Source organism: Cherax quadricarinatus, chromosome 24, assembly GCF_038502225.1.
Source record: "Cherax quadricarinatus isolate ZL_2023a chromosome 24, ASM3850222v1, whole genome shotgun sequence".
In the NCBI taxonomy this organism is placed as follows: domain Eukaryota; kingdom Metazoa; phylum Arthropoda; class Malacostraca; order Decapoda; family Parastacidae; genus Cherax; species Cherax quadricarinatus.
The window spans coordinates 20,841,536-20,869,318 of NC_091315.1; the positions used below are offsets into that span (position 1 = coordinate 20,841,536).

At 40.9% G+C, this 27,783-nt stretch overlaps 1 protein-coding gene across 4 annotated transcripts in view; it reads left to right on the forward strand.

Moving 5' to 3' along the window:
• The first annotated feature begins 512 nt into the window (after positions 1-512).
• The window catches only part of Cndp2 (Cytosolic non-specific dipeptidase 2), a 101,468-nt gene continuing 74,197 nt past the window's right edge, over positions 513-27,783 (forward strand). For 2 of the 4 annotated variants that reach the window (XM_070088242.1, XM_070088240.1), the window contains exons 1-3: positions 513-595; positions 12,781-12,955; positions 14,959-15,078. In XM_070088242.1, the coding sequence (XP_069944343.1) occupies positions 528-595; positions 12,781-12,955; positions 14,959-15,078 (363 nt within the window). In that variant the 5' untranslated portion in view covers positions 513-527. Of the gene's footprint in view, positions 596-2,141; positions 2,286-12,780; positions 12,956-14,958; positions 15,079-27,783 lie in introns of those variants that run through there. The other 2 variants (XM_070088244.1, XM_070088243.1) reach the window with 1 other exon arrangement.

Here is a 27,783-nt window from a genome sequence, read left to right on the forward strand (position 1 = left end):
CTGCAACCACAATTAGGTGAGTACACTCACACAAACAAACAAAACAAGTTAGTTAGTTTAATATGTTTATTATGCACCCCATACCCATCCTGTGGGCGGAAGTCAAAAGATTACAGAGGTACATAATTGGTCCAGGGACTGGACTCCAAAATTTTGATAGCTGAGCAAGTTACAGAGGTAATGAACTCACAATTTACAAAGGTAATGAACTCACAATTTACAAAGGTAATGAACTCACATTACCTTTGTAAATTGTGAGTTCATTACCTTTGTAAATTGTGAGTTCATTACCTTTGTAAATTGTGAGTTCATTACCTCTGTAACTTGCTCAGCTATCAAAATTTTGGAGTCCAGTCCCTGGACCAATTATGTACCTCTGTAATCTTTTGACTTCCGCCCACAGGATGGGTATGGGGGCTTGTTTTGTTTGTTTGTGTGAGTGTACTCACCTAATTGTGGTTGCAGGGATCGATTCACAGCTCCTGGCCCCGCCTCTTAGTTGGTCATTACACTGCGGACGGGCGTGCATGTATACCTGGAGGGTGTTCCGGGGATCAACGGCCCTGTGGGAAATTACCTACAGGAGGTTTACAGGGTATTACATGAATTATTTCCTGCAAATAATTTGGGTGAGATAAATGGGACTTATTCACAGTAGGTCGCCAAACTGTCCCTCCCTCGATGCCCACTCCCACAAAAAGCTAGATCCAACATTAAATTAATAATTACAATATTAAAACCAGCTACTCTGGTAAATTAAAGTTGTGTGGACTGTATATGATTAAGCTTGCTGGGCACACATAATATAATTATTGGACATAAATTAAAATAGTGTTATTAGAAAGGAAATTCGTATTACTACTTACCATTTAATTACTGGATCATAATTATTATTTTTTGGAAACACACTTTAACGCTACCACTACAGCTAGAATTTACGATGTCAATGCAAAAAACTACTGTACATTATGGGTAAGCATCACTTAGCTCAGTTGTGTTTCTGGGAAGGATTGGAGTCCTCTATTTTTCCATCCTTGCTGCCGAATTGTAAGGGTTTTCCACACTATTTATCCCAGTTCTTCAGCAGGAACGTGTCAGCAATTTCTAAATTATAGATTGAGGCCAATGTGCACCAAGTGGTCTTCGAGAACGCCTGATTACATTGTACAGTTCAGTCCAGTGTTCACACATCAAATTCATTATGTCCCTCTGTCGCTGTTCTACGCCCCCCCTCACTCGAAATTTCTCAAAAGGGTCAAATCAGCATCACATTTTAATATGCAATTATTATATTCACTTATATGTTATACATTTAGAAAAATTATGTAAACAATTTCCACAGGCCCCCGTGGCCTGGTCCATGACCAGGTCTCGCGGTGGATCAAGGCCTGATCAACCAGGCTGATACTGCCGGCAGCAAGCACATCGACGTACGAACTACAGCCGGCTTGCCAAATAGACTTCAGGTGCCCGTCCAGCTTCCTCTGGAGGCAGTTAAACATTCCTGGGCCCCCTGATGCTTGCTGTGTTGTCTCTTACGGTACTCATGGCGCCCCTGCTTTTCATTGAAGGGATGTTGCACTGCTTGCGGAGTCTTTTGCTTTCGTAGGGATTGATTTCCGTGTGCAGCTTGGGACTATTTCCTCTAAGATTTTCAAAGTATATATAATAATGTATCTTTCTCTCCTGCGTTTCAAGGAGTACAGGTCAAGGGACTTCAACCATTCCTAGTAATTGAGGTCCTTTATTGAGCAAACTTGCTTACTTACTAAGCTTTTGTTTAGTGATAAGGTATAGTGATAATAAGGTAAACAATGAATAATTAAAATTTACCACTCTATAACCTATGTCTAGTTTTAAATAGTTTATGCGCATTAGGATTATTCTGCCCGGAATGCCCGGTATGTTATAGTGGCTGTCTATGTACTTATAACAACACTTTATAAGATGTTAATCACACACTGTAACCTTTGCAAAGAAAGGACCCCAAAGGAAATATGTCACTGACTTTTTTTGGGTTATCCTAGGTAATCTACACATATGCTGCTATATATAATAATTTAAATACCTGTATTTATGTGTATATGTACCTGAATAAACTTACCTGTTTGTATGTAGAAGCATTTACAAATGAGGTGGTGCATGAGTACGGACGAGTGAGGGCTGGGAGAGGGGCGTCAGTCAGTCAGCTGTTGCTGAGGGAGGAGGTTGTGCGTTTGTCTCTTCCATAGTACTTTCCAGTCTTCCATCATGGTAGTCCCGGAAAACCTCGCCAAAGTGTTTAAGTAAGCTCAGCACTCCGGTGGAACTCTCTTTTTGAGGAATTATAGGGATATCCTAGGTTAAGTCATTACAAAATGTCACTTCTGTGTATTCATTATAATTATACGTGGAGTTTTTATATTTCTTAATTTAAGTATTGTTTAGTTGTATGGATTGTGATGTCTGTGCAGACTGATTTAACTCGAATACACATTTGGAAGAAGAGGCAGATGCGGTATAATACGATTTTTATTGAGAACATTTCACACTTGGAGTTGACTTTTTCCAATAAAAAAAACCCACTGAGTGGGCGAAACGTCAGTAAAGAATGCCAAAAAGCTTCACTTGTGTGTTTGCATCGTGTTGATATTTTATATCATTTCTTTAAAGTAGATTTATTCAATATCCAAACGAGTTGGTGTTGACCTTGATTATTACTGACTGAACCGGTGTTGATGACCCGGATTTTAACCTGTTTTAGTGGAAAGTGACACATATACACAGATAATTTCTAACACTGAAGAAGCTACTGTGATGAAATATTAAGTTTACTCGTGTTCTTTACTCAAGATAACCCAATAAAGCCAGTGACGTAATATCCATTGAGAACTTTGTACTACATGCAGTATTATGTAAATTGTAATTATTAAAAAAAATGCAATGTGAAAGGAATATAATTATTTACTTTAACTGCTGTAATGTGTGTTATGTAAATTTCAACAGGAAGTGGGTTGTGCAGTGGAGTTACTTATATTTTGTATGAAGGGAAGGAAAAAACTAATGCTATAATAAAACTAATGTAGCCAAACTAGATTTTGAATTAAATACTAGGTTAGTTTAGGTTGTTCATTTGGTTGCCAAAAAAAAAAAAATCCCCTAGGACTACTAACATGTAATTGTCTTCATTGCTCAATTTCTTATAGAATTTACATGACAGAGCAGCTAAAAGTTTAAAGCCCAGAAATCACTTACTAACTTGTGCACAAAAAATGGTTTATTGCAAAACCCACTTGTTATATTCTGTAAATCATAAATTATCACCTAGCTATAATGACCAACTCTAGTAAATATTTCCCAAACTGAGTACATATCACTTCCATGAAAATCAGTTGCACGAATATTAAAATCAGCCTGATAAGAAGGGCAAAAAAATTGTATTATGAGAACAGATTATCCAACTTACGAGGTGATATAAAAAAGACCTGGAAGACCCTATCAGAAATTCTGGGAACAAAAAAGATATCACGACATAGCGAAATAAAATTAGCAAAATCAGATGAACCCCAACTCCCCCCAACAGAAACAGCAAATAGACTCAATGATTTCTTCTCCACTATAGGTCAAAACCTTGCCAATAATATCCCAAGCTCAGATACCCCACCAAATGACTACCTCACTGGCAACTACCCGAACACACTGTTCCTAGCTCCTACTAACCCATACGAAGTCTCCCTTATTATCAACGCACTGAAAAACAAGGCAGGAGATTTAAATACCTTACCACCCTTTATATACAAAAAAGTGTCACAAGTACTATCACCAATCATTGCAACACTCTTTAACAAATCCATTGAATCCTCCACCTTCCCTACAGTTCTCAAAATAGCAAGGGTCACCCCGATCCATAAAGGAGGAGACCAAACAGAGTTGAATAACTATAGGCCAATATCCAATTTACACCCTCTCAAAAATCTTCGAAAAATTAATTCATAAACGAATCCACTCCTACCTCATCTCCCATAACATTCTCAACCCCTGCCAATTTGGATTCAGGCCTAATAAAAATACTAATGATGCTATTATACACATGCTAGAACATATATACACTGCAATAGAGAAAAAAGAAGTCCCACTGGGGATCTTCATTGACTTACGTAAAGCTTTTGATACAGTTGACCATGACTTGCTCCACGTAAAATTGTCACACTATGGTATTAGAGGGCACTCCCTCAACTACCTCAAGTCTTACCTCAGCAACAGAAGCCAATATGTGTACGCAAATGGGGCAAGCTCTTCTGCACAACCAATTACAGTTGGTGTCCCACAGGGAAGTGTCCTTGGCCCTCTTCTCTTTCTCCTATACATAAATGACCTACCAAATGCTTCGCAATTACTCAAACCCACACTTTTTGCAGATGACACCACATACGTCTTCTCTCACCCGAGCCCAGTCACGCTAGCCAATACTGTAAACACCGAATTACAGAAAATATCTACCTGGATGAGGACTAACAAACTTACACTAAACATTGACAAAACCTACTTCATTCAGTTTGGTAGCAGAGCTACAGATGTACCTCTTAACATAACGATAAACGGATCACCTATCACAAAGCTAACAGGGAAAATTCTTAGGAATCCACCTCGATAATACTCAAATTTCATACACATATACAACAAATTTCTAAGAAAATTTCCAAGACTGTAGGCATACTATCGAAGATACGGTACTATGTTCCACAGTCAGCCCTCCTGGCCCTTTATCACTCTCTTATTTACCCCTATCTCACCTATGGAATTTGTGCATGGGGCTCAACAACAACTAACCATCTCAGACCACTAATTACCCAACAAAAGGCTGCAGTTAGAATGATAAATTCTCACTACAGGCAGCACACTCCACCAATATTCAAAACACTCAACCTACTCACCATACAAAACATCCATACTTATTATTGCACTTATTACATACATAGAACACTTAACTCTGATATTAACCCTCCCCTCAGACATCTCCTTGCCAACCTCAACAGAACACATGACCATAATACAAGGCACAGATCACTCTTTGATATTCCTCGTGTCCATCTCGCGCTATGCAAAAACTCAATGCACATAGAAGGCCCTAAAATCTGGAATTCATTACCTGTAAATATAAAAGAAACACTACCTGTTTATAAATTCAAGTCTCTTCTCAAAGTTCACTTACTCACTCAAAACCAAATAAATACTGAATAACTGAACCATATAAATTGTATATCCTAAATGTTACTCACAATTATATCACACAAATGTTGAACCTAACTGTTATTTTTTAAATACACTACCTAACAGAATACTCCATTCTACTGAATGAACAGCAATGCATGCAACCATAGGACCTGTCTTTGTAATACTCATTTGTATTTTATAGTTATCTGTTTACAATAATGTCTTATCACTGATTTCATCATTGCTTAGTTAATCTTAAGTTAATTTTAAGCCAGCCCGTAATGCTATGCATATAAGTGGCTTTGGCATGCTGCTCTTACCTGTATTTTTTTGTACCTCTGTTTGTATGCTAAAATTTCTAAATAAATAAATAAATAAATAAATTCTGGCTACTAATATATACGTTACATAAATGTTATATTAATATACTAGCTAGTTATCTTCTACATGCATATATGTATACACTATCATAGCTAAGATTTTTGGCACTCGAGGTGAGTTATCCCAATGCTGCCTTCTTTTACTGTCCACGTCCAATCTATTGGGCAGCCACACCCATGAAAATCGCCAACATACAGCCTGTTATACATCCAGAAATACTGATTTATTTTTAGTAATATTCAGTATAAATTGCTGAGTTTTCAGAGGTGTATGAAATTATTGGTTCCATATAAAGAAAATAAAAACTAACCCATTTTATAAGTTATTTACGTTTTTTGTAAATCTTTGTGAATATATACAATTTTTTGTTAAAGGGTCACAATATGTTGCATGTCATTACAAATTGGGTTTTTTCATATTACTGTTTTATCACCAATAAAAAAATGATCACATTAATATACATGTAGTGGAAATTCGCTTTTCGTATGCCCCAATTTTCTTAGGATTTGGTGTTCGACGACTTTTTTTGTTGAAATTTTATCCCAGTTTTCATACATCTGCTCGGTTTTCGTAGAGTTGAAAATGGTCCATACCAAACGCGTCCGCTTGACTCGGGCACTCCAGCGCCCACACAAAGCATCACATGCATTCATGACTCAGTCTGCCTTTGTTTCTCATTGAGCATCACCCTGCCCTTTTATCCGAAACATTTCGTAATGATCCATTGTTTTTTGTGCTTGTTTGAGTGTGACTGCTAAATAAGCCACCATGGGGTCAAAGGAAGTTCTGACTGCCAGCCCATTAATAAAGAAGGCGAGAAACACGATAGAATTCAAGAAAGAATTCATAGCAAAGTATGAAAGTGAACGTGGAAGAGTTGGTGGACGACCACAGGGAAGAGCTAACCACTGAAGAGCTGCAAGACCTTCAATTGGAACAGCAGCAGATCACAGCTGAGGAAATTGCTTCAGAGGAGGAAGAAGAGAGAGAGGGGGGAGTATGTGCCTTCAGTGATTAAGGACGTGTGCAAAGTGGAATAAGTTGCAAAGTTTTGTGGAGAAATATCACCTTAATGAAGCTGTTGCAAGCCGTGTCTGCATCAAAACCTACTTCATTCAGTTTGGTAACAGAGCTACAGATGTCCCTCTTAACATAATGATAAACGGATCACCTATCACAAAGCTAACAGAGGGAAAATTCTTAGGAATCCACCTTGATAATAGACTCAAATTTCATACACATATACAACAAATTTCTAAGAAAATTTCCAAGACCGTAGGCATACTATCGAAGATACGGTACTATGCTCCACAGTCAGCCCTCCTGGCCCTATATCACTCTCTTATTTACCCCTATCTCACCTATGGAATTTGTGCATGGGGCTCAACAACAATTAACCATCTCAGACCACTAATTACCCAACAAAAGGCTGCAGTTAGAATAACAAATTCTCACTACAGGCAGCACACTCCACCAATATTCAATACACTAAACCTACTCACCATACAAAACATCCATACTTATTACTGCACCTATTACATACATAGAACACTTAACTCTGATATTAACCCTCCCCTCAAACATCTCCTTGCCAACCTCAACAGAACACATGACCATAACACAAGGCACAGATCACTCTTTGATGTTCCTCGTGTCCATCTCACGCTATGCAAAAACTCAATGCACATAAAAGGCCCTAAAATCTATTTTTTAATTTTTTTTTTTCCAAGTAACTTTTATGGCCTGTGAGACCAATATTAGCACTATTTTATAAGTTTTTCTTTTTATTTACTACACAATAACTCCACAAACACTGTTGTCCTTATATTGTTTATAATTGTTTTCACACAAGCAATATAAAATGTTGTTTATTATTATTTTTCTATATTTTATATACACATATACAGTCACAGGGAATGTTTCTAGTGCTGCAGCCTGTGGAAGTCTTTGAAACATGGTGTCATGCACAGTGGTGTTTTACACTCCTCACACATAAAACGAGTGTGTCTGCGTTGTTGTGGGCGTTTTTTTGTATGTGCACAGACATAACGCCTCTTCTGAGCCTTTTTCTTGAAAGCAGTAGCAGGCAGTTTTACTAGGAAGTGATCACCATGCTTCAGACAAGAAGGTAGTTGTTGATAATTTAGTGGGCGGTCTATCGCAGGTGTTGTTCCTTGGTACAGTGGAACCTTAAAAATCGAACGTACAGTGGACCCCCGCATAACGCTATTAATCCGTTCCTGAGAGCTCAATGTTATGCGAAATTATCGTTATAAGAACATAAGAAAGGAGGAACACTGCAGGAGGCCTGTTGGCCCATACTAGGCAGGTCCTTTATGCAAATTAGTTTTCCCCATAAGAAATAATGGAAATAAATTAATCCTTGCAAGACACCCAAAAGTATGAAAAAAAAAATTTACCACATGAAATATTAATTTTAATACACACAAACTTAAGAAAACATGCACAGTTACATGACACTTACCTTTATTGAAGATGTGGTGATGATTGATGGGATGGGAGGAGGGGAGACTGGATGGTTTTAGTGTTCAGAAGGGGAATCCCCTTCCATTAGGACTTGAGGTGTCAAGTCCTGCTATCTGTTTTTCATTTATCCACACCAATAACAGTCTCTCAACATCTTCTATCACTTGCGATCTCTGTTTCGAAAGCACAGTTAAACCTTTGGCAAGAACAGCTTCCTTGATTGCCGTTCTCTTGGACACAATAGAAGTGATGGTTGATTGGGGTTTACTATACAACCTGGCCAGCTCGGAGACACGCACTCCACTTTCATACTTAGCAATGATCTCTTTCTTCATCTCCATAGTAATTCTCACCCTTATTTCTGTAGGGTTGGCACTAGAAGTTTTCTTGGGACCCATGGTCACTTATTTTTCAGGTGAAATCACTATAAAAAGTCTGTAATAATACGAAATGTTCTGATTGTATGCTTGAATTACCGCGGAGGCTGGCTTGTAAACAATGCCACTGGCAGAACAAGTGAGGCTGGCTCAGGCTGCATGGACGTGTCTCGGACAAATCGCGTTGAGCGAATTTTTTAGCACTGCGAGGCAAAATTTTAACGATAAATGTATTGCTATGCGGATTTAACACTACGCGATGGCAACGTTATGCGGGGGTCCACTGTATTACATATCGAACCTTTCGAAAATAGGACCATTTTTTCAGACAAACTGTGTCCCTATTATCGAACGGGCCCCTATTTTCGGACCGCCGGGTACGGGACCTGTCTGCCGCCTGCTGTCTGCGTCCCCGCGCAGGCGCCGTGAGCAGTTTAGCTTTGTTTATACTTGAGTGAACACTAACCTGCGCTCTCATTCACGCATTTTACGATTATTTCGTTGTGTTTAGTGCTTGTGGGACTGTGAAATAAGCTGCCATGGGCCCAAAGAAACATGCTAGTGGTACCCCTGTGGTAAAGAAAGTGAGAAACACCATAGATGTGAAGAAGGAAATAATACAGAAGTATGAGAGTGGTGTGAGACTTGTTGAGCTTGCCAGGATGTATGGGAAAAACAAGTCGACCATCGGTTCTATCCTGGCAAAGAAAGAACAAATCAAGGAAACTGATGTTGTGAAAGGTGTTAATATGCTAACCAAAAAAAGACCACAAATAGTTGAAGAGGTTGAGAAGTTGTTGCTGGTGTGGATCAAGGATAGAGATTGTAGACGATAGTGTTTCAGAGACGATTATTTGCGAAAAGGCAAGGAAGTTGCATGCCGATCTGGTACAAAAAACTCCTGGAACCAGTGCTGATAGTGAATTTAAGGCCAGCAGAGGCTGGTTTGACAGATTTAAGAAGCGTAGTGGCATACACAATGTTAGACATGGTGAGGCAGCCAGTTCAGACAAACGGGTGGCTGAGAAGTTTGTACAGGAGTTTAAGGGGTACATAGACAGTGAAGAATTCAAACCTGAACAAGTGTTTAATTGTGATGAAACAGGCTTGTTTTGGAAGAAAATGCCAAAAAAGACCTTCATCACACAGGAGGAAAAGGCACTGCCAGGACACAAGCCTGTGAAAGACAGGCTTACTCTTGTTCTGTGCTAATGCTTGTGGTGATTTTAAGTGAAGCCTTTACTTGTGTATCATTCAGAAAATCCCAGCGTGTTTAAGAAATACAATGTCTTTAAGAACAAGTTATGTCTTGTGGAAAGCTAATCATAAGGCATGGGTCACAAGACAAATTTTCAAAGAGTGGGTCCATGAAGTGTTTGGCCCCAGTCCTAGTGGCATTAAAAGACAGAGAAGGGAAGTAACCCCAGAGAGGGCTTTACCTGAAGTCCTCATGGAGGGGAAATCTCCTTCCAAACACTAACCCCAACTCCCTCTCTCCTCCTCCCTATCTTCCAGATGCCATCACCAATCTTCAATAAAGGTAAGTAAAAATGTTATTTTATATGTATTACTATACATAATTAAAAACTATAGTATTTGTTTTATGTAAAACTGTAATTAATCTCTATAAAATGTATTTTTTGTGTGAATATTTTTGGGTTTCTGGAACGGATTAATTGTATTTCCATTATTTCTTATGGGAAATATTGCTTCGAATTTCAGACTTTGAATTTAGAACTAGCTCCTGTAACGGATTAAGTTCGATTTTTGAGGTTCCACTGTACTTGAATACTATTTGTCTGATGACAGACAAGCAGAATTTGCCATATGATGGTTTGTTTCTGGTCCTCATCTTATACATATTATAAGCATTCAACATGGAAATGTCCAGAAGATGGAAAAAGAGTTTTATGTACTACTTATAACTCTTGCAAACACAATCAGCAAACTCAATCTGCATGTCACATTTGTCCACTGAGTGCATATTGAGGGTGTAATCAATCACAGCTGCAGGTTTTAGAATGGGTTCATTGCTCTCTATGCTGCCTGCCAGTGTTTGTCATTTCGTTAGGGTGAACTGATGACAACAGTGTGACATCTCGTTTGTCATGCCACCAAAATGCCATGTCATTGGCAGCAAAACACCTGCACCTCACCTCTGAGTGCCAGCGTCAAACCTGGGCATATGCTTACGATTTGCATGCACTGTGCCACACACATCTGTCATGTTCACTTGCAAAAAATCACTGAGTGAGGGGCTTGTGTACCAGTTATCAGTATATAATATATGCCCCTTACCGAGGTATGGTTCTATCATTGTTCTAACCACATCACCAGAGATGCCCAATAACTTCGTGGTATTTTGCAATGTATAACTTCTAGTGTACACTATAATATCCAATACAAGACCACTGTAACAATTACAAAGCACAAACAACTTTATACCAAAGCATTTCCTCTTGCTTGGTGTGTACTGCTTGAAAGTCTTCCTTTGAACAGAATCAAAGACTTGTCAATTACAAGCTTCCTGAAGGGATAAAAATACATATTGAATTTCTTTCAGATACACACTCATTCCTAATCTTATATAACCTGTTGTTTCTGTCAGGCCTGGTTTTGTCTGAGAAGTGAAGCATACGTAATAGTAGCACAAATCAATTCACTCCCATTATATCACTGAAACCTGGGGTTGCAATCAGGCGGTCTGTTGACCAGTATGATTTCACACTGTGCTTATACACGTGTGGCATAAGCATTATTGTGGCAAAGAAAAGACATCTCAGCCACAGTTGTCTCCTTCCACCTGTGTAGCCATGAGCTTGGTGCAAGTATTGTTTGCCATGGTGTACTTGTAGTATCTGTTGCTTTCCCTGACAATAATTTCCATCAGGGGTTCATCAAAGAATAACTCGAAACATTCCAGTTCACTGGCATTGTTCCCCAGTGTACAACATGGCTGTATTCCACTTTGGCTTTCATCAAACTGGTGGGGATTTGGAACAAAATTGACAGCTTCCTGCCAATCCCAGGTGCGGTCTGCTGGTGGGTACTGGACAGTGACGGGTGGTTGTGGTTGTGGAGGCTGGTGTGGTGGGTTGGTGGAGGATGGTGGCCTTTGTTGTAGGTCAGCTGAGGCAGCGGCGTGGGTGGCAGCATGGCTCGCTGCTGGTGCCTCACCGCCGGCACCACCACCACCATGCACATTTTCCATCCCAATTGCAACACTATCATCGTCATTTTCACTGTCTGTTCCTGTTGTACAGCCACGGGATGTACTCAGAGATGTGCTCCTTCCCCTTGGAATAGCATATGGCACACTACCAGAGCGCATATATCGTCGTATATACTGACGCTTCACTGGAGAATATTGCTCTTCACTATCACTACTTTAACTGGTTTCAAGAGTTTGTAGTTCATATTCACTATCACTATCATCTCAGTGCTCACATCTGAGTCCGGGATTTGGGAAAATAGGAGTTTCCTCTTTGATTCTGGTACAGCTGAAAGTGAACAAGACGGCCCAGCAGCAGAGGTGAAAGGCTGAGGGTCGTCTGGGTTTTCCTCACTATTACCGATATATGGTCATTAGTTTCGGTCAAAACCACCAAAACCTTGAAACTCATCTTCACTGGCACTTCCATCTGTATTAGAACTGTCACTGGGGAACAGATGTGTCCCAATTCGCCAAGGAGTGAGGAGCTTCTTACCGCGAGGCATGGTAAACGTCTACTAAAATGGCATTCCCACAATGCGCCACTGGGTCCCAGATTTTTTTTCTATCGCATGCACCGACCCCCCACACCCATTCTCTCGCATCTAGGCCTACCAGCCTTTTCCCGCGAGATTTGAAGGCGCTAGAATTTATGCGTACTAGTACGTCAAGGACCCTGGCACGTAAGCTGTACTAGTACGGCCGAAACCCTGAAAGGGCTACAATCTATTACTGTAATTGTAGAGGGCAGTATAGGATGTTGATCGAGTTTGTACTCCCTTAATCATTTATCACTAGACTTGGGTCTACAAGTAGGAAGGTTCATCTTCAACTAAATTTTGGATAAAATATCCAGTTATGTTTTGCAGTGTATTGTTCCTTTACCCCAAAGCAAAACAGATGTGCTTTCATGCTTCTGGACATTTTTTTTTTCTGGATATTCTGCTGATCTGAATGTCCATAAAGATTAATTTTGTTTCAAAAAGCATTTAAAGTTCATTAGGACCATGTTCTAGGGTTGTATTTTTTTTTAACTACATATTCCAAACCAGCTGTAAATATACTGCATTATTTATGTGCATTATTTATGCACACTGTATCAGTTCCAAAAAAAAACTTGAAATATTGCAGGTATGTTGATGACAACAAGGCTCGCTTCATCGATGTACTTAGAGAAGCTGTAGCCATAAAATCTGTGTCAGCCTGGCCAGAATCTCGGGGAGAGATCAAGAAGCAGATGGAATGGGCCAAGTCCAAGTTAGAAGCCCTTGGTGCAAAATGTGAGCTGCATGATATTGGCCTCCAGGTACTGCTTTGCTTAAAAAACACGTGTTACTTCTGGATATGAATACTACACTTTACCTCTTCACTGATCCTGCTGTTTTTGTTTGCCTTGGTGAACTGCTGTTTTGTTTCACATTTGTTAGTCTCCCTTTTTCCCTCTTAGGATAGCATTTACATTTCATTGTCATTCCTTCTTTTTGTATGCTCTTTTGCATGGCTCAAGGAGGTACTCTGTACCTTTAGTGACTGAGCATTTGCTTCTCGGGACCCAGGCTAAATCCTGGACTGGGTGAGATATTTGGGAAAGTCTCCTAACACACATTGCCCTTTACCTACATATTTTGGAGTTAGCTGATTGCTGAGCTGCAGCCTGGAGAGGATTTAAAGGAATGAGCCATTTCTAAAGATATTAAATTACAAATTTAATTTTATACAGTACTGTATTCCTTTGTCATGTCTAAACCCAATGCAGATACATAATGGCATAGTTCAACATTTGGACAATCAACCCTGTCTCCCACCATGGTAAGATGACCTAAAGAAGGAAACATGATCACAATAACATTTTCTCTAGCAGTCTTTGCAGATGTGAATCTCGGTTCAAATCATTTAATTAACGTTTATTATCAAGAAACACTTACACTTCCTCATTTTTTCTCGTATTAAAAATCCTGTTAGCTCTTGTGCCTCTTGGCAATTCGATGCATATACGTATCACTATTTCTGACATTTAAAGTTTGATGTGTACAGTGTATGCCAGGTGTAATTAGCATGTGGATTGAGATGGTGGGGATTAATACTTGGTGTCCTGTAGCTCGATTGCTAGCACACTCAGCTCATACACTAAGGTTCAGGGGTTGGTCCCCAGTACAGCTGGAAACATTATACCTGGAGTATACCTGGAGAGGGTTTCGGGGGTCAAATCCCCCGCAGCCCAGTCTGTGACCTGGCCTTGTGGTGGATCAGGGCCTGATCAACCAGGCTGTTAGTGTTGACCACACACAACCCAACATACAAACCACAGCCTGGCTGGTCAGGTGCTGACTTTAGGCGCCCATCCAGCGCCTTCTTGAAGACAGCCAGGGGTCTATCAGTAATCCTCTTTATGTATGCTGGGAAGCAGTTCAACAGTCTTGGGGCCCCTGACACTATGTTGTCTTTTATCGTGCTAGTGATGCTCTTGCTTTTCACTGAGGGGATGTTGCATTGTCTGCCGAGTCTTTTGCTTTCGTAGGGAGTTATTTTCGTGTGCAAGTTTGGTACTAAGCCCTCTAGGATTTTCAAAGTGTGTATAACTGTGCATCTCTCCCACCTGCATTCTAGGGAGTACTGGTTGAGGAACTTCAAGCATTCCCATTTATTGAGGTGTTTTATTCCAGTTGTGTGTGCTGTGAAGGTTCTCTGTGCATTTTCTAGGTCAGCAATTTCACCTGCCTTGAAAGGTGCTGTTAGTATGCAGCAATATGTATTGCAGCCAAGGTAGAACAAGTGACCTGAGGAGTGTAATTATGGGCTTGGCATCCCAAGTTTTGAAGGTTCTCATTATCCATCCTGTCATTTTTCTAGCAGATGTAATTGATACAATGTTGTGATCTTTGAAAGTGAGATCCTCTGACATCACTCCCAGGTCTTTTATGTTAGTTTTTTGCTGTATTGTGTGGTTGGAATTTGTTGTATACTCAGATATACTTTTAATTTCCTCAAGTTTTCCATATTGGAGTAATTGAAATTTCTCATCATTGAACTTCATAGTGTTTTCTGGGGCCCATTTAAAGATTTGGTTGATGTCCGCCTGGAGTCTTGGTGTCATGCAGATTTGGGTGTCATCTACAAAGACAATGTTGTGGCTTACATTAGGATGCATTTCCAAAAGACAGTGCTGTCCATGTTCACCCATCAGTAAAATGGGTACCTGGATACCCACCTGTTAATGTCATTGATGTCGGCTAGGCCTATATACCTTGTACTTTTAGAAAAAGGTATTATATTATTGCTTAGAATAAATATACAGTGTTTATCTTTCAGACTCTGCCAGATGGGAAAAAGATCTCTCTACCACCTGTGTTACTGGGCCAGCTGGGCTCTGATCCCAAGAGAAAAACTGTGTGTGTTTATGGCCATCTTGATGTGCAGCCAGCATTGAAGGTGAAACATTTCTGCTGATCATAGTACCAATAATGTAGTATTATAATAATGAGAACTTTCTTTTAATATCAGATATACTGTACTTTCTACTAGCATAGTAATTACCTTTTTGCTGTAACTGTTTCTCGTATTTCAAAATTGCAAGTACTCAATTATGCGAATGTTTCTTGACTACTTGTTTATTTGGCAGTCTCTTAAAAATTTGGAGCTAATGTGACTGTTGTTGTCTCATGAAGTAATTTTTCTTTTTAAATGCACATTGACTTAACTTTGGCTAATATTTCTTAAGTTGGCATATATTTAGTAAAGGTTAGTTGGTACTTCTAACTCTTATGTTGGATGAAAAGTGTTTTTTTTTTTTTTCTCTTTGTCATAAAAGATATGATAGTGGATTTTAAGTTAATTGTTTCTGGGAATCATACTAATCAGTGTCAGGATTGAATGCATGATAAATTGTAGTGACTTTTTGTAGGAGCATTGATCCAGGTTCTTTATTTAGAGTACAGTAATACTCCAGTTTTCATCCTTAATCCATTCCAAAAGGCCAGCCGAAATCCAGAATGGACGAAAACCAAAGTAATATTTCCCACAAGAAGTACAGTGAACCCTCGGGTAACAATACCATCAGATAGCGATAAAATCGGAAACCAGTGCGTTTTTGCATAAAAATACTGGCTTGGCCAACGATGAAAAACTCGGTTAAGGATATTTGTCCCGAACGTGTGCGTGCAGCCTGAGCCCATGTACGTACAAGGTAGTGTGCCATTGTTTACAAGCCAGGGAGAATGATTCCACGCATACATACAATATATTTTGTAATATTCCATTGTTTTTATTGCTTGTAACTGCTAAATAATCCACCATGGGCCCAAAGTTTCTAGTGCCAGCCTTGTGATAAAGAAGGAAAGAAACACGATAAAATTCAAGAAAAAACTTGTTGCAAAGTACCAAAGTGGAGGAGGAAGAGAGGGGTGAATGTGCCTTCTGCAGTGATTCTACAATATGTACGATACTAAAGCAGCAGATATCGATAAAGGCTATAGTGCCAGCCAGCGATAAAGTGTAGAATTAACAGTGTAGCAAGTAAGTTAAATGAGTAAGCGATAGAAAAATGACACGAAAGTAACTCCAATGTTGTATGTGTATCGGGCCACTGAACATACACCAGCCTCCTATGCATCTTCCACCACTCTAAATCTATAGCAGCATCTCCTCCATCAAACTAATTAAACTAACATCTCCTCCAAGGTAAGTGTAAATATAAAAGGACCCCAATGGAAATTCGTAAGTCACTCTGACTTTTTTGGGTTATCTTAGGTACTTTACACACATGCTGCTATGTATGATGATCAATGTACTCGCCTAATTGTGGTTGCAGGGGTCGAGACTCGGCTCCTGGCCCCGCCTCTTCACCGAGTGCTACTAGGTCCTCTCTCTCCCTGCTCCATGAGCTTTATCATACCTCATCTTAAAGCTATGGCCAGGGCGCAGAGAGTAGATATACAGTGGACCCCCGGTTTATGATCAGCTCCCAATGTGACCACTTGTGTAACTATATTTATGTAAGTGCGTTTGTATGTGTATGTTTGGGGGTCTGAAATGGACTAATCTAATTCACAATATTCCTTATGGGAACAAATTCGGTCAGTACTGGCACCTGAACATACTTTTGGAATGAAATACGTAATACCGTAAACCGGGAGTCCACTGTACTCTCGAAATTCTTCGAAGGTATATCAAAGGTATTGGCAGTTTGGAGGGATATGTTGTGTATCTTTATATGTGTATGCTTCTAAACTGTTGTATTCTGAGCACCCCTGCAAAAACAGTGATAATGTGAGTGTGGTGAAAGTGTTGAATGATGAAAGTATTTTCTTTTTGGGGATTTTTTCTTTTTTGGGTCACCCTGCCTCGGTGGGAGACAGCCGACTTGTTGACAAAAAAAAAAAAAAAAAAAAAAAACTTCCTGCCTCCACTACCTCACTTGCTAGGCTATTCCTCTTCCTGACTACTCTGACTGAAGAAATACTTCCTAACATCCCTTTTGAGTCATCTGGGTTTTCAACTTCCAATTGTGACCCCTTGTTTCTGTGTCCCCTGTTTGGAACATCCTGTCTGTGTACCTTGTCTATTCCATGCAGTATTTTGTACGTCATTATCTTATCTCCTCTAACCCTCCTGTCCTCCAGTGTCTTCAGGCCGATTTCCCTTAACCTTTCTTCATAGGACATTTCCCTTAGCTCTGGAACTAACCTTGTCACAAACCTTTGCACTTTATCTAATTTCTTGATGTGCTTGATCAAGTGTGGGTTCCAAGCAGGTGCTGCATACCCCAGTATGGGCCTGACGTACACGGTGCACAGTGTCTTGAACAATTCCTTACAAAGGTATCGGAGCGCTGTTTTCAGGTTTGCCAGGCACCCATATGCTGCAGTAGTTATCTGGTCAATGTGTGCTTCCGGAGACGTGCTTGGTGTTATACTCACCCCAAGATCTTTCTCCTTGAGCGAGGTTTGCAGTCTTTGGCGACCTAGCCTATACTCCGTCTGCGGTCTTCTGTGCCCTTCCCCGATCTTCATGACTTTGCATTTGGCGGGGTTAAATTCGAGAAGCCAGTTGCTGGACCAGGTGTCCAGTCTCTTTGAAGTCCTGCCTGAAGTATGTAACTGTATTTGTGTATACCTGAATAAGCTTACTTATTTATAAATTAAAATGTAAATATATCTTTTTTATAAATTACGTTCATATGTTTGTGGATGGTGGTGGCAGAAGCCTGTATGGCTTCTCTCAGTGGCCATTGTAAACCCAACAACAACAACAATTCCATCACTTATCCTCACATACATTGACATAGTATTTTATTCATTCTAGAGTATATATGATGTTTCTATGTTACTAATATTGTTTGTCATATTAGATGAATTGTGATAGATAAATAAGCCATAGAGATGATATTAGCATCACATTGAAGCATGATAAACTCACCTTCCTCTTGCCTCCTGCATGTCTACTACACTCCCAGCATGCCTGCTACATTCCCTGCATGTCTGCTACACTCCCAGCATACCTGCTACATTCCGTATGTCTGCTACACTCCCAGCATGTCTGCTGCACTCCCTGCATGTCTGCTGCACTTCATCAAACTAACTACGTAATTAAACTAACATCTCCTCCAAGGCGAGTGCAAATATTTCTTATTTATAAATTAAAATTAAATATTTCTTATTTATAAATTCTTCTTTCAACAAACCGGCCATATCCCACCAAGGCAGGGTGGCCCAAAAAGAAAAACAGAAGTTTCTCTTTTTAAATTTAGTAATTTATACAGGAGAAGGGGTCGCTAGCTCCTTGCTCCCGGCATTTTAGTCGCCTCTTATGACACGCATGGCTTACAGAGGAAGAATTCTATTCCACTTACCCATGGAGATGAGAGGAAATAGACAAGAACAAGAACTAGAAAGAAAATAGAAGAAAACCCAGAGGGGTATGTATATATATGCTTGTACATGTATGTGTAGTGTGACCTTAGTGTAAGTAGAAGTAGCAAGATGTATCTGAAATCTTGCTTGTTTATGAGACAGACAAAAGACACCAGCCATCCTACCATCATGTAAAACAATTACAGGCTTTCGTTTTACACTCACTTGGCAGCATATGTTTGGAGAACCTAGGATAACCCAAAAAAGTCACTTATTTCCATTAGGGTCCCTGTACCCTGTACCATGTGGTACATTGTACCATATGGTACCACTACCATATGGTACCATTGTACCATATGGCACAATGGTACCATATGGTTCAAAACCATAGAATTCCTCTTCATCTCCACTTCCATCAGTCGTAGAACTGTAAGTTGTGAAGTCAGAATTCGCCCGGAGAGTGAGTGGGGAGTGAGAGCTTCCTTGCCGCCAGGCACAATGGACAAAGCTACTTTGCCGGCATTCCCACAATGCCATGCAGGCGTCCAGATTTTTTCTATGGTGTGCACACTGACCACCCAGACCCATTCTCTCAGATGTACGCCTACCAGCCTTCTTGCGCTAAATTTGACGCCGCTAGAATTTTGGCGTAGATCTACGGTTTGGACCCTGAACGTAAAGCCGTAGATCTACGGGACAGACCCTGAAAGGGTTAATCTTTGAAGAAGGCACCTTCCTCCATCTCTCTTCCTCTTCCTCTGCAACAGTTTCCTGAGCTGTGATCTGTTGCTGTTGCAGATTAAGCTCTTGCAGCTCTTCAGTGGTTAGCTCTTCCCTGTGGTCCTCCAACTCTTCCACATCCTCACCACTCGCATCCAACCCCAGGGACATCCCCAATGCCACAATAGTTTCCACAACTGGCATAGGCTCCTTAGGGTCAGCCACAAACCCTTCAAAATTCCTCTTCTACACAATCTGGCCACAAATTTCTCCAAGCAGAGTTCAAAGTCCTGGAAGTCACTCCCTCCCAAGACTTGCCTATAAGGTTTATGCAATGGAGGATATTAAAGTGATCTTTCCAGAACTCTCTTAGGGTCAATTCAGTGTGTGAGGTCACTTCAAAGCACTTTTGAAACACTGCTTTTGTGTAGAGTTTTTTGAAGTTTGAAATGACCTGCTGGTCCATGGGCTGGAGGAGAGGAGTTGTATTAGGGGGAAAGAACTTCACCGTGATGAAACTAAACTCCTCCACTATTTGCTCTTCCAAGTCTGGAGGATGAGCAGGAGCATTGTCCATTACCAGGAGGCACTTGAGTGACAGTTTATTTTCCAGGAGGTATTTCTTCACACTGGGGCCAAACACTTCATTAAACCAGTCTAGGAAAATATCCCTTGTGACCCATGCCTTACTGTTAGCCTTCCACATCACACACAAATTACTCTTGGTGACACTGTTTTTCTTGAACACACTGGGATTTTCAGTGATGATACACCAGTAAAGGCTTTACTTTAAAATCCCCACTAGCATTACTACAAAACATGAGAGTAAGCCTATCCTTCATAGGCTTGTGTCCTGGGAGTGCCGCTTCCTCCTGCATGATGTAGGTCCTCTTTGGCATTTTCTTCCAGAAGAGTCCTGTTTCGTCACAATTAAACACTTGGGGTTTGAATTCTCCAGTGTCTATTTACTCCTTAAACTCCTGTACAAACTTCTCAGCTGCAATTTTGTCAGAACTGGCAGCCTCGCCATGCCTTATCACACTGTGAATGCCACTACGCTTCTTATATCTCTCAAACCAACCTTTGCTGGCCTTAAAATCACAAGCATCACCGCTTGTTGCAGGTATTTTCTTTACGAGATCGTCATGCAACTGCCTTGCCTTTTCACATAGTATCGACTGCATAATACTATCTCCTGCTAACTGTTTTTCGGTAATCCACACCAACGATAACCTCTCCACTAATTTGAGGATTTGTGATCGCCTTTTTGTCAGCATATCCACCCCTTTTGCAACAACAGCGCACTTTATTTCCTTTCCTTTCGCCACGATCGAAATGATGTTGAATGGGGTTTGCCATACATCCTGGCAAGCTCTGTAACACGCACTCCACTCTCATATTTTTCAATGATTTCCTTCTTGAATTCGATCGTGTTCCTCACTTTCTTTACCAAAGGGCTTGCACTAGCTTTCCTTGGGCCCATGGTGACTTATTTAGCAGTTGTAATCACAAAAAAAACGGATTATTACGTATGAACCCGCAAGGTGATGGTCACGTGTTGGTAAACAATGGCGCACTGAGCGTGAATGGCATGGGAGACTGGCTTGGTGTGTGCGGTGACGGGTGGATGGGTACCGGACGGTCGCCGAAACACGAGTTTAATCACGAAACTCGAGGCCAAATTTTTCCAAAAAAAAAAACTTGCCGATGGTCGAATTTCACGAAACTCGATGCTGCCAAAACTCGAGGGTCCACCGTATATTACTACTTATAGAAAGTCTCTTGTTATGCAAAGCATTTTGGGCAGCCTTAACACTAAATTATGATTACAAATATATGAAAAGAATCCATAGTTCTAGAAATATTGGAGGTACAGTGGAACCTCTACTTGCGAGTTTAATCCATTCCGTGACCTTGCTCGCAACTGGATTTGCTCATTCGCAGAGTCAATTTTCCTCATTTAAATTAATTGAAATGCAATTAATCCATTCCAGTGGAATTCTGTACTTCAATAATTTCCCTAATATCAACTCTATGGCTTATTTATCTATCAATTCATCTAATATGACATAATAAATAATATAAATAACATGGAAACCTGATATATATTCTAGAATGAATAAAATATCATTATGTAACAGGTGGAGGCAGCCACAACTGCTCTTCGTTGTGGTAAACTGCCATCTAGTGACAGCCTTTTGAAGCTGTCTATTATTATAATATAGTCATTATTATTATATCTGTATTATTATACATTATTATTATTATTATTACAATATTAATAATTTGTAATTTTTATTCACGCAAAAAATAGATTTGCTGTTATGCAGACTACTGCCTTATTGTAATAATTTTATAAATAATGTCAACCCAATTCACGACTGCATGTTGGAATGGACAGTGACGTCATTTGTTTACTCTTGAAAATAGCCAAAGAATCAAACATTTCTCCTACTTTGAGCTCAATTTCAAGATAATTTTCATCTTATAAGCAACCAAAATCATATCTATTTCTGTGATATATCTTCCATTCTATCAAATGAGGCAAAAAAAAAAAAAAAAAAAAAAAAAAGAATACAACCATAAAAACAATACAGAAATATGCCAAGGGGTGGCTAATTGCTGAGAAGTGAACTCCATTATTTATGCTCCGATTGCTTTCATTTCTTGTGTATGTTAAGAAGCATCATACATTTCCCAAATTTCAATAAGATAGTCGAACAAACAAACGAGATCCAATTCCCTAGATCAAGAGCAAGAGCCCCTCAACAGCATCAAGGAACCTCCCTTGAGGTCGCTCACTTATGGAAATTTCACTCGCATATGGAAGCAAAAAATCGACCCATCAACTGCTCGGTATTTGAAAAAACTTGGACGTGGATGTGCTCAACAGTAGAGGTTCCACTGCTTTTGATAATTCAATAGGGAAGTATAATTAGATATATACAGTGGAACCTTGACTTAGGAGTTTAATCCGTTCCAGGAGCTAGCTCATAACTCAATTTACTCGTATATCAAATTAATTTTCCTCGTTTAAACTAATTGAAAAGCCATTAATTCATTCCTGCAATCTGTCTTTCCATTAATTAAAAATAACTTTTTACATGGCGCTATTATCAACTGTACAGCTTATTTATCTATCACAATTTATCTAATGTGACATAATAAACAATATAATTAACACAAACATGATATATACGTACTCTAGAATGAATAAAATAGGCCATAATATGGTGGCTGAGGCAGCGGCGGTAGCGTCGCCATTTCCTGTGTGTATATACTGAGAGCATCTTCCCATGTTCTTATTGTAAGAGAAAACCGAGTATTTTTGAGGCTAACCACAGTGGATCACTAGTATTCTAAGGAAAACACCGAAAATATCATGTATGAACACAAATCATAATACACTACAGAATGTAAAGAAATAATAAACTGTTTATATGTGTATATGTACAGTGGAACCTCTACTTACGAGTGCATCCACATGCAAGTTTTTCCAGATACGAGCAGCTGCCTCTTCTGTCCCCTGCCACGCTTCTCCACCCTTTTGCCCCCCCCCCTACCTTGGTAAAGTCCAATACAGTTCCAATCTTTACTCATCCTCCCCCTACCATTTCCAATATTGTCTCCCATACGACGTCTCTGAATTCCAAAACACTTGAAGCAATCTCTGAATATATTGCAGAGACCAAACCATCAATGGACACTGATCCACCTTTCGCTCTTTCTCTCTCCTCTGCTCCATCTGCGCAACTCCTTTCTTCACAGCGCACCGTTCCTTCGCTGCTTGAACGTTTTCCACTGCCTCCGCATGTGGACTTTTCTAACCCCCTCTAGTCCGTAGGAACCCTTACCTGCGGATTTCAAGTATCTTTATCATTGCCAATCATGGCCTATTTACAGTGGAATATACGCGGCCTCGGGTAATCGGGGTGAGCTTCAGATGTTACTCTCCCAGTTTGCCCCTGTTGGTGTTTGCTTACAGGAACCAAAATTACACTCTGCTGTTATTTCTCCCATTTCAGGCTATAATTTACTATATTCTTCAGATCCTTTTCCTGATGGGACCTTTAATGAAAGTGCCCTTCTTCTACGCACTGATATTCCGTACCATCAGCTATTTGTTCATACTTCGCTGCATTACACAGCAGCCCGTATCCACTTACATAGGTGGTATACGCTCTGTTCTTTATATCTCTCTCCTTCGTCATTACTGCCACCGATTCTGTTACTTAGTGATTTTAATGCCCACCATTTCCTCTGGGGGGGGGGGTCTCACTGTGATTCCCGTGGAATTCAGTTAGAGACTTTTCTTGCCACCCACCCCCTCCATGTTTTAAATACAGGTACTCACACCCATTTTGATCCTCGGACTCATACTCTCTCTTGCAACGATCTCTCAGTCTGCTCTTCCTCCGCCGCATTAGACTTCACTTGGTCTGTTCTCCCGGACTTGCATGACAGTGATCATTTCCCAATCATTCTTACTTCCCCTTCATATTCGCCACCTCTTCGCACCCCACGCTGGCAATTTAATCGGGCAAATTGGAACCTTTACTCACACCTAACTGTTTTTAAAGAGGTTCCTTCTTCGTCCTCCATCGATGAGCTTTTACACCTCTTCTCATCCTCCGTTTTCACCGCAGCTTCTCATTCTATACCCCAAACTTCGGGCAGGCATTCTCAGAAATGCGTGCCTTGGTGGTCTCCTGCTTGTGCTCATGCAGTACGTTTGAAACGCGCTGCATGGGGCAGGTACCGGTACAATAGAACCACAGAGAGACTCCTTGATTTTAAACAGAAGCGTGCGATCGCTCGCCGTGTCATCCGTGACGCTAAATGCACTTGCTGGCGAGATTACGTCTCCACCATCACCTCTGCTTCCTCTGAGTGCAGTCTGGAAAAAAGTACGAAAACTGAGTGGTAAATATTCTCCTGACCCGGCTCCTGTTCTGCGGGTTGCCGGTGTTGATATAGCAAACCCACTAGATGTTGCCAATGAAATTGGCAATCATCTGGTCCGTATTTCTCAGGGACTCCATCTATGCCCCTCATTTCTTTCCTCAAAGTCTGCCAGAGAGTTAGCACCCTTGGACTTTTCTTCTCTCAGAGAAGAACAGTATAATATGCCTTTTACACTTCAAGAACTGGAGGCAACACTCTCAGCTTGTCGATCATCGGCAGCTGGGCCCGACGACATTCACATTCATATTCATATGCTACATTTACATCAGTCAGCCCTTGCAGTCCTATTACGCCTTTACAATCTTATTTGGTCACAAGGAGTTCTTCCACAGCTGTGGAAATCCACCATTGTTCTCCCTTTCCGCAAACCAGGCACTACGGGACATGAAACCTCCCACTATCGTCCCATTGCTCTTACCAGTGCAGTTGGCAAAGTAATGGAACGCCTAGTAAATAGACGTTTAGTGTGGTATTTAGAGACACACAACAGTCTCTCCACTAGTCAATATGGCTTTCGTAAGGGACGTTCTACCATAGACCCCTTACTACGCTTGGATACGTATGTTCGTAATGCCTTTGCGAATAACCACTCAGTTATTGCCATATTTTTTGACCTTGAGAAGGCATATGACACAACTTGGAGGTATAATATTTTAGCCCAAGCCCACTCCTTAGGCCTTCGAGGCAATCTACCATCCTTCCTTAAGAACTTTTTAACTGACAGGCATTTCCGTGTTCGGGTTAATAATGTGCTCTCCCCGGACTTTATCCAAGCTGAAGGTGTCCCCCAGGGATGTGTTCTGAGCACAACACTTTTTCTCCTTGCTATTAATGATTTGGCCTCTAGTCTTCCATCAAATATTTGGTCATCACTCTGTTGATGACTTCGCTATTGCCTGTGCAGGCGCTGACTGTCACCTCATTACAGTTTCTCTCCAACATGCAGTCGACCGTGTTTCCAATTGGGCCACCACACGTGGGTTTAAATTTTCCAGCACTAAAACCCACCAAATTACTTTCACTAGACGCTCTGTCATCTCCGATCATACTTTGTACCTCTATGGCTCCCATATCCCTGAACGTGATAGTCAAGTTTCTGGGCCTCCTCTTTGATCGTAGGTTATCCTGGAAACCTCACATTACCTCTCTGAAGGCAACTTGTCACAGCCGGCTGAACCTTCTTAAAACCCTTGCTCATCTTTCATGGGGAGCTGATCGTCGAACCCTCCTTCGCCTACATTCCACCCTTATTTTATCGAAACTTGATTATGGTGACCAGATCTATTCAGCGGCATCTCCTGCTACTCTCTGTAGCCTTAACCCCATTCATCACCAAGGATTACATTTATGCCTTGGTGCTTTTCGCTCTTCCCCTGTCGAGAGCCTCTATGCAGAAGCGAACGTTCCATCCTTATCCGATCGCCTTGATGCCCATTGCCTGCGCTACTTTGTACGCTCTCATGATCTCCGCAATCCTTCCATTTATAGAATGGTCACTGATATTAGTAGACATTCTTTATTTGTTCGCCGCCCCTGTTTACTCCGTCCCTTCTCTCTTCGCCTTCATTCACTCTTGTCTTCTCTTCAACTACCACCTTTCTATGTACATGTAGCATCTCACTTTAACCTACCCCCCTGGGGAGTTCCAGCTGTTCGAGTCTGTTCTTTCTCCCTCCCTTGCTCGAAAGCCCAACTGTCTACGGTCGCTTCCCGCTCTCTTTTTCTTGACCACTTTCACTCTTTCTCATGCCATTGCTGTGTACACAGATGGCTCTAAGTCTTCTGACGGCGTAGGATTCGCAGCAGTGTTTCCGGACAGCGTCGTACAAGGGCAATTACTATCTTCGGCTAGTATTTTTACTGCTGAATTATATGCCATCCTTACAGCACTTATCCGTATTGCATCTATGCCTGTGTCATCATTTGTGGTTGTCTCAGACTCCCTTAGTGCTTTACAGGCTATACAAAAATTTTATACACCTCACCCCTTAGTCCTCCGTATCCAACTTTGGCTACGCCACATCTTTACCAAGCATAAAGATATTGTTTTTTGTTGGGTCCCTGGTCATGTTGACGTACAGGGCAATGAACAGGCAGACACTGCTGCGCGGTCAGCAGTACATGACCTACCAGTTTCTTAGAGGTATTCCATTTACGGACTATTTTGCTGCAATATCTTTCCACCTTCACACCCGTTGGCAACAACGTTGGTCTACTATGCTCGGCAACAAACTTCAATCTATTAAACCGAGTATAGGTTACTGGCCGTCTTCTTATCACCAGTGTCGAGGTTGGGAGACTACTCTCTCCCGTCTTCGCATTGGCCATACTCGTCTTACTCATGGATATCTCGTGGAGAGGCGTCTTGCTCCTCTCTGTGAGAATTGCCAAGCTCCATTATCAGTCAGCCACATTCTGTTGGACTGCCCACTTTATCAACGAGCACGCAGAATTTACCTCTGTCGTCGTCTTCGCTCCGCTGCTCTCTCTTTACCTTCCCTTCTCGCTGATGGACCCACCTTTCATCTGGACACTCTCATTGACTTTTTGACAAAAACTGACTGCACAAATTCTGATACCTTCAGCCCTTTCTACTTCAATCTCTTGCTACCCTCTACCCCCGTACTATCCCCTACCCCGCTGTTTTCTGTAACCTGCTGATCATCCCTCCTCCCTTCTGCCATCCAATACCCTCGCTTCCTTCCCTACCCTGCAGCCCTGTATAGCCCTTGTGGCTTAGCGCTTCTTTTTGATTATAATAATAATAATTAAAGTACACCAAAAATGAAAGAAATCGGACCATAAATAACGGAGTTCACTTCTTAGCCATTAGCCTCCCCTTAGCAGTATATTTTTTGTATGGTTTTTATGGATTTGTCAGTTAAAAATAGGAAAGGAGAGTTATTAAATGGAGAGTTAGAGGTATTTGGAAGATGGAGGGAATATTTTGAGGAATTGTTAAATGTTGATGAAGATAGGGAAGCTGTGATTTCGTGTATAGGACAAGGAGGAATAACATCTTGTAGGAGTGAGGAAGAGCCAGTTGTGAGTGTGGGGGAAGTTCGTGAGGCAGTAGGTAAAATGAAAGGGGGTAAGGCAGCCGGGATTGATGGGATAAAGATAGAAATGTTAAAAGCAGGTGGGGATATAGTTTTGGAGTGGTTGGTGCAATTATTTAATAAATGTATGGAAGAGGGTAAGGTACCTAGGGATTGGCAGAGAGCATGCATAGTTCCTTTGTATAAAGGCAAAGGGGATAAAAGAGAGTGCAAAAATTATAGGGGGATAAGTCTGCTGAGTATACCTGGTAGTGTATGGTAGTTATTATTGAAAGAATTAAGAGTAAGACGGAGAATAGGATAGATGAACAAGGAGGCTTCAGGAAAGGTAGGGGGTGTGTGGACCAGGTGTTTACAGTGAAACATATAAGTGAACAGTATTTAGATAAGGTTAAAGAGGTCTTTGTGGCATTTATGGATTTGGAAAAGGCGTATGACAGGGTGGATAGGGGGGCAATGTGGCAGATGTTGCAAGTGTATGGTGTAGGAGGTAGGTTACTGAAAGCAGTGAAGAGTTTTTACGAGGATAGTGAGGCTCAAGT